Source organism: Carlito syrichta, unplaced genomic scaffold, assembly GCF_000164805.1.
Source record: "Carlito syrichta isolate Samal-C Ts95f unplaced genomic scaffold, Tarsius_syrichta-2.0.1 Scaffold302327, whole genome shotgun sequence".
NCBI lineage: Eukaryota > Metazoa > Chordata > Mammalia > Primates > Tarsiidae > Carlito > Carlito syrichta.
Window position 1 is genome coordinate 346,032 of NW_007246423.1, and position 8,747 is coordinate 354,778.

General features: G+C 36.7%; 1 protein-coding gene across 3 annotated transcripts in view; it reads right to left on the minus strand.

Moving 5' to 3' along the window:
• Nucleotides 1–4,075: 4,075 nt before the first annotated feature.
• TRDMT1 (tRNA aspartic acid methyltransferase 1) overlaps nucleotides 4,076–8,747 on the minus strand; it is a 53,920-nt gene continuing 49,248 nt past the window's right edge. For 2 of the 3 annotated variants that reach the window (XM_008056334.2, XM_021711509.1), the window contains one exon: nucleotides 4,076–4,581. In XM_008056334.2, the coding sequence (XP_008054525.1) occupies nucleotides 4,481–4,581 (101 nt within the window). In that variant the 3' untranslated portion in view covers nucleotides 4,076–4,480. Of the gene's footprint in view, nucleotides 4,582–8,197; nucleotides 8,247–8,747 lie in introns of those variants that run through there. The other variant, XM_021711510.1, reaches the window with a different exon arrangement.

The window sequence follows — 8,747 nt, forward strand, 5'->3', positions numbered from 1 at the left end:
ACAGAAACAAAGATCTGAGTATCACATGTTCTCACTCATATAGTGGACCTTGAACATCCAATGTAATACTATAAGAAAATGACTGATAGTGGTGGGAAACTATGGGGGGGAGGAGAAGGGAGATGGGATTAACAGTAGTAAATATCTGTCTGGGGATGGGGAGACACCTCTTATCAACAAGGGTGCCTGAACGAAGCATATTTGTATACCTAACCCTTAACTGTACCCCACAATATCATAATAAAAAATATTGATTATAAAAAAATAAAAATAAAAAACAAAACTGAAGCTTTAAAATTTTAGCACCAAAAAGAAGGAATGATGAAAGTGAAAATGATGTAGACAGGCTGACTAAAATAAACAGAAACTGAAGAACCCATGCAAGATTCTTACAGCCTTTCAAGAAAATATACAAAGGGATACTCCCAAATAAAATATTATAGGCATAACTGGACATCTTGGTGGATGTGATGGAGGACCAGAAAACGTGCTTGTTAAGAAGTTGATATGAGTGGATTGCCAGAGCCTGCGGGCTTGAGACCCGCCTGGGCAACTTGGTGAGACCTCATCTCTACAATAAATCAAAATGAGTCAGGTGTGGTAGCGTGCGCCTGTAGTTCCGGCTTACTCGGAAGGCTGAGGCAGAAGGATCGCCAGAGCCCAGCAGGTCGAGGCTGCCGTGGTTTTGAGTGTGCCACTGCACTCCAGCCTGGGTGACAGAGTGAGACTCCAACTCCAACTCCAAAAAAAAAAAAATCATACGCAGCACACTTGAAATAGCAAAGACTGAGAGGAAGAGGTTAACTAATAGCAAGAGGTCCAAAGGCCAACCATGTCTTTAAAAACATATAATAATCTGAGCTCAATCGCAGGCTATGAGAAAACTGAGACCAGATGACCATCGTTCAATTTCAAAGTCCAAAGCAATTAGTAAGTCAGCATCATAACTGGAGGCCTACAGTAGTCATAATTCCAAGCTGAAGATCAAATTATGACAAGTTGACCTTCTGTTCAATAACATAAGCAATCAGGAAACACACTTTAACCACTTTGTCTATACGGGCTTCAAATTTGATTGAGTTATCTTTGTTTTACTGAAGAGCTCTTGATTTTAAGCTATAAAGTTGTTAAAGCTGAAGAGCAACCAATGACTTTAGTTTAGATGCAGATACAATTGGCCTGCCGAATTTGTCTTTTAGTCTGGGCTTGATGCTGGCTGAAATGTTGTTGCTTCTTTATTCTGTAATGCTATAGCTAGCATTAAACCGGTTTCATCTGTCCTTAGCTTTATTTCTCTCTCCTCAGAAGTCTTCAGCTTACTCATTTCTGACCAAAACTAGGTTGAGATGAATCCCACCCTCTACAAACGCGCTGAATTGCCTGCACTCCTCGAATGCCATCCGACTTTCTATCCCACATGGTAGCAGCACAGCCTGCCACGGCAACTTAAAAGCTTCCCTACCAAATAAGTTCACCTCTTTGAAAAGCTGGATGATTTCAAGCAAGTTTGCCCTTAAATTTTTTTTTTAAGTGTTGGGTAGCCCCTCATCATTCACACTTTTATCTACTGGCTCTATCATTTGGAGAGGAGCAAGCTGACTGGTGGTTGAAAGTATTTCCTCACCCTTCAAGGCACAGAGCAGTGTTCACTCAGGTCTGATTGAACAGCCAGAACCCAACATCCTTCATGAAGGTCAGCTGCTCCTGAAGTAACAAGGTGACCGCTGCCCTCCCCTCTGTCACTTGGCTTTCTTGTCTGCCACGGAGCTTTGTCAGGCTCTGATTCTCTTCTACCATGGCCACTAATCTCCACTTCAAAATCACTTTCCAATACAGCTCATTTTGTTTTTATTAATTCATCTGATCATTCTTATCATTACTTTGGGGTCCTGAAAACATCCTAAAAATATGAGGTAGGGTAAGAAAATACCTTAGAATTATCTGGTAAGCTATTTAAAAGCACAGGGATGATGTGAAAAGGAGAATGAAAAACCAATTTACTGTTAGGAACGGCAAAGATTAAACTACATATAGTTCTCTGGGAAATGAGAGGCTATATTTTTCCAATATACTAAATAAATATAAAAGTTCAAATATCAGAAAGAATTCCCAGTGCAAATTTTATGTGCATTAATTAACAAAAACACATAGTATTCAATAAAGTTATATATATATGTGTGTGTATACATCTGCTAATTAAATGACACTGGTAAATATATTTTCATTAAGGTGTTAGTTTTCTGCTTGCTACTGTACATTTCCAATCATGAATTAAGGACAAGAAATGCCATCTGTCTGTGAAGACATTTCAATAACTTAAAAATTTCACAAAGCTATATTCTGTCTTCCAGTTTGTAAGCAAATGTCTCCATAGACCTTTCATATGTTTATAGTTGGTACCCTGTATCATTTTTTATAATATTGCTCAATGGGGCATAGAACACTATAATTATAGCACAATTATAGTACATCTCTAAACCATTTCATTAAGAATCTTTCAGCAGTGAGGGGAACCTACATGAATGTGTACCAGGATGGTTTCAGATTGTATACCAAAATTTATGAGACTTGGGTTGAGTCTTTAAACACATGCAAAAAACGTAAGTACTGATGGTTAACTCCCTATATCCACATTTCTCTGAGTTCTGAAAAACTGATAGTGGAGTATGATTTAATTGCAGTGAAATATACATAATGCAAAATTTGCCATTTTAACTGTTTTTAAGTACACCGTTGCAGTGGCATTATGCACGTTCACACTGCTATGTAACCACCATCACCACTCACCTCCAGAACTTTCTCTTCATCCCAAAGAGAAACTCTGTAGCCAATGACACGAACTCCTCATTTTCCATCCCCCAGGCCCTGGAACTGCCATTCTACTTCGTTTCTATGAACTTGACTCTCTTCAGGACCTCATACAGGTGGAGATAAATAATATTTGTCCTTTTTGTGACTGGTTTATTTCACTTAGCATAATGTCCTCAGGGTTCATCCATGTTACAGCATACATCAGCATTTCCTTCCTGTTTAAGGTCAAACACTGTTCCATTGTATGTGTGTAACACATTTCATTTGTCCCCTCATCTGCCAGTGGGATAGAAACTTGAGTTCCTTCTAACGTTTAGCTATCGTGAATAATGCTGTTATGAACATTGGTCTAAAAATATTCCCTGTTCAAGTCTTCGTTTTCAGTTATCTGGGGTACACACCTAGAAGTGGAATTGCTGAATTATATGGCAATTCTATGTTTAATTTTTGTGAGGAACCTCTAAACTGTTTTCCACAACAGCTGCGCTATTTTACATTCCACAAGCAATGCACAACGGTTGTAACTTCTCTACATCAAAATCGTTGTTTTTTAAGAGTAAAAATATGAGCTTTATAAGACCATTTCTGATCCTGTTTTTCATTTCTCTTTGTCACTTGTTTTTATCACTGATATCAAAACCACAGGATTTATGATGTAAGACTGAGTCTGATTAGAATCCCTAATTTCAAGAAGTCTACTGAAGAGGAGAGATAGAGAGACAGAAAGGCAAAAGCAATAAAAGCTAATTCAGAGTGTATGATGTTACCACAATACAAAAATATTGTGTGGGGGAGGGAGAGCGCCAGACGGCATGAGGTCAGAGGCAGTTTCCTCCCTAAAATCTTAATTTCTTAGAATGTACATTTCTTAGAATGTAATTTCAAATTCAACTCAGAAGCTGAGAAGAAAGACAAAAACAAGCTCTGAGAATAGCAAACTAAATGGAGGTACGTACAAATGTAGAAGAAACAATGAGTTTTGTCCTTCAAATGGAGGCTGAAGAAAAAATAATTAGATATGGTACAGCTATATTTTCTGTGACCTTCTGATAAAGAGGTCATAAAGAATTTAGGATTACTTTTTCTGACATAGTCTTCAGACTATGGTATAAATTGAATGATGATAATTTGGTTTAAAATGCATCTGTTTGGATTAAATTTTTAAATGTTTATAAAATTGCGATTAAGTAATTCAATATTTGAAACAGGCTAAAAGTGGAATCATCATTTTAGAATTAGGAATAACTCACAAAAAAGTAAATGATAATTATAAAACAACTTCTTTAATTAACATACAAAAATATACAATTTCTCAGGTTCATTGTTATGCCTGTTAGACACTTCATAAAATATTCATGCAGACATTAAAATTCTAATGTTCCTAAGCTTATTTACACCATATTATAAAGACGATATTTTACATATATATACCAGTTCATATGAAAATATATTCTTCATAAAGCATAACAATAATTTATATTTTATAAAACACAGTAACATAAATTTAAGGAAACAAGTTGACATTTGTGTGATAAGTTCCATATTTCTAATTAAAGACAGATTAAAATAATTTAGTTGAATTTCATCAGAATCAGTTCAAAATAGAATTTCAGAATTACTATCTGGAAATGAAGGAATATTGTAACCATCTTTCAGAGTTATTTCAAAATTATTCATACAAGATTTTGATGAGTTTAGCTACTACATGCACATTGAGACTGTTTCCAAGTAGGCGATAACTCTGTTTCACCGTTATCTTCTCAGGAAATCCTAGAAAAGAGAGATAACAATTTATATACAACTATTTGTAATAGTAATTTCCAGAGAGGAAAGAATGCATTCTTCAGTAAGGGCACAGTGGTCATTTAATAAATAAATCATTAACTTCTCCATGAAGTTTTATTAACAAATGAGACTTTATAGCCAAAAATATTATATAAACACTACATTTCCTACAGTGAGATATGACCACACAATATATAATGTATTCCCTACAGTGAGCTATATGTTGTGATCAGCATACACACATATACACATATAAATAACATTTCCAGGACTCAGAGAAACCACATTGTATTAGTGCACTATAAAAAGCAGTGGCTACCATTATTTCACAGTTGTTTCTTTTATTTAATAGCAGCTTTATGGAGATATAAATTGCATAACAAAATTCATCCTCTTTTTTTGAGTTGGGGTCTCATTCTGTTGCCCATGCTCGAGTGCAGTGGCACAAGCACAGCTCACCACAGCCTCCACCTCCTGGGCTCAAGTGATCCTTCCATTTCAGCCTCCTGAGTAGCTGGGACTAAAGGCACACACTGTCATGCCCACCTCATTTAAAAAAAATTTTTTGTAGAGATAAGGCCTCACTATGTTGCCCAGGCTGGTCTCGAACTCCTGGACTCAAGTGATCCTCTCAGAGTGCTGGGATTACAGGAGTGAGCCACCGTGCCTGGCCCACCCTCTTGAAGTATGCAATTCAGTGGTTTTTAGTATAGTCACAGAGTTTTTCAGGCATCTCTACTGTCTACTGCTAGAACATTTTCATCACTTCAAAAAAGAAATCCGGTACCCATCAGCAGTCACTCCCCAATGCTTTCCTGCCCTCAATGACTAATCTGTTTTGTTTCTATGGATTTGTCTCTTCTGAACATTTCATATAAATGGAACCATAACATATGCTGTCTTTTGTGTTTGGTTTCCTTCCATTAGCATAACGTTTCCAAGGTTCACGCATGTTGTAGCATGTACAAATACTTCATTTATTTCCGTGGTTGAATATTCTATTGTATGGATATGCCACATTTTATTTATCCATTCATTCGCTGATAGACATTTGGGTTGTTTCTGCTTTTTGGCTGTTATAAATAATGCTATTATGAACATTTACATATAAGTTTTTGTGCAGAAATGTTTTAAATTCTCTTGGAGATATATACACACACACATACACCTAGGGGTGAAATTGCTGGGCCACACAAAAACTCTATGAGTAACATTTGAAGAACTTATCTATTTTCCAAAGCAGCTGTACCATTTTATATTCCCATCATCAGTGTACAAAGGTGCCAGTTTATCCACATCTTCACCAGCACTGTTATTGTTTGCCTTTTTTACCGATCCTAATGGGTATGAAGTGATAGCATATTGTGGCTTGACTGACATTTCCCTAATAACTAATTAATAATACCTCTTTATTATGTTTATTGGTCATTTATCATCTTTTTTTGAGAAATTAATTCAAATCCTTTGCCTATTTCCAAATGGGATTATTTTTTCTTTTCAGTTTTGAGTTATAAAAGTTCTTTATATATTCTGGATACAAGATCCTTACAGCTGTTTTTCATACTCTGCCTCCACAAATTGCCTTTCTTACGCTAGACTTCTATTTGCTATACTCTTTTTCAAAACAAAAAGGCCCACATATACTACCTATGCTGGAAGAAGGTCACACAAATTCAGCATGTACTATCCATGCATAGGAGTGTACACTATAATGTTAGTTACAATGTCTGGATTTCACATTCAGTACCCTTTGGCATAGCATTTATTTTGCTTATCTTTTTCTCTTTTTTTCCCCTCATTTTAAGCATTTTGTATTAGACTTTTGGGTTACATGTGAGGATTTGCTACATAAGTAAATTGTACGAAGGCGAGGCTTGGGCTTCTGGCAAGCCCTCTCCATCCCTAGCAGTGGGCATGGCTCCCAGAGGGCAATTGTGTGCCCCTTGTCTCTCTTCCTATAGCAGTGCCCTGATTCTGTTGTTTCCTCCCTTGTACCCACATAGCATATAAAAAAGAAACTTAGATTAAAAAAATGAAAAGAAAAGGATATTAAAGAACAGCAAAATTTCATATACTTATAATGACAAGAAGGTAGAGCTGGTTAAGGTAAAGTTGCTTCATCAACACTTGACATTATATTAACTGCAATAAAATAACAGTAATTACTATAATAAAACTATATTTGCAATTGAACACGATCATAAAGTTGCCATTCTAAAGATAATGCCTTAGACAAGCACATTATTCATCTAAAAAATTATTTAGTTCAAAGTAGCCAGAAGTACAAATGTACCCATAAACAGGCTTTTTGAATATACCAGAGATGATCTTTTGCAATATTGAGACTATAATAGAGGGGAGGAAAGGTTCAAAAGCGAGTTCGATTTTTAAAAACTATATGTGTATGTGTGCATTTGCCTATTTTAAAAAATCTAAACTAACTTATGGGGAAAATTTTACATAATTTTTAAAGTTAAAGGTGACTTTTAACAACTTAGATACATTACAAAGAACAACAACATGCCTCAAAAACAAGAAAGGATAGAACAAACAAGGTCAAGACAGCAGCTTTCATCCAGTAAGTGCAAGTTCTCGTTCGCTCTTCCAAAGCCTGTACTGCACGAATGCATGCTGCTGTCCTGAAGAGAACCAGGACACAAAGAGCAGAAGGATCAGTGCAGATCCATCACTGCCAGTGGACAGCAGCTCAAACAGCAGTCAGTTTTGGACCCAAAGTCAATAATGTTGGAAACCAACGTGAGGACCCGTTGGTCACAGTGCTGCGCAGTGGTCACATCACAGCAAGCTTGACTACACAAATATATCACATATTTTAAAAGAAGTTTTAGTGATTTCAAAGCCTTTTTTGTATGTATTATGCAAAAACTTCAAAGGCTTTTTGCATGTATTTATATCTATAAACAGAGTTTTAAAAAATTCTATTTTACTCAACTAAAATTTAAAAATGAGGAAATAATTAATGAGATGAAGGTTACAGAAGCCAGCAAGTATCCACAATTCTAAAATTGAAAGCTAACCATTACATTTTATATTATGTCTCAGATATTACATAGGAATTTTATATATGTCAACTCACTTAACTGCTGCAACAATACTATGAAGTAGGTGCTTTAACTATCCCCATTTTACAGGTGAGGACACTAAGGCAGGGAGTGGTTAGAGTGAAGCCAGGATTTGAACTTAGTCTGACTCCGGGCTCTGTGCTCCTTACCAAGTGACTGCTGCTCCTTGAAAACAAGCTTTGCGTTAAAAATTGAGACTACATTTTGTTTGTTTGTTTGTCTGTTTGAGTTGGGGGTCTCATTCTGTTGCCCAAACAGGGGGAGTGCATGGCATGATCACAGCTCACTGCAGCCTCGACCTCCTGGGCTCAGACTATCTTCCTACCTCAGTCTCCTGAGTGGCTGGGACTACAGGCATGTGCCACCATGCTGGCTATTTTTTTTTTTTTTTTTTTTGAGACGAGGTCTCACTGTATTTCCCAGGCTGGTCTCAAATTCCTGGGCATAAGCAATCCTTCCACCTCAGTTTCTCAAAGTGCTGGGATTACAGGTGTGAGCCACCACATCCAGCCCAGGAATCAGATTTTATTAGATAATCTCACTTTAGTAGTATGTCCGATTGCTCATCTGAAAAAAGAGAAAAAAATAGTAACTAGAAAAGCAGAGTAGAGATTAGAATTCTTGAGTCCAATTCTCAGCTCTTTATGCTTTTTGTAATGTTCTTATTTTATTTTCCAAAGACAAGGAAAGTCTGTGTTTTTCTTAACTAATAGTCCCTGGGATCTCTGAGGCTGAATGAGATCACTAAGAAAGCAGTAGGGAGGAGAAAACAAACCTGGCTGCTGTGACTGCGTGGAAGGTCAGTTACTAGGAGGGCCAGCACAGTGTATTGGAAGTTTGCTCCCCAGGAACAAAAGGAGTGTGTTCCAGAACCTCATCTGATACAATCATTATTTAAAACCGGAAACATGATCTATTTAACCCACTGTTTACTTTGGGAATTTTACATATTAATATTACAACAGTATAGGATTTAACACCGATTATACTTTTTCATTCAAACCCCTAATGAAAATTCTCAAAAGCACATTTCCTCCTCTGCAGCCCTGGAAGCACGTTAGAGGGGTC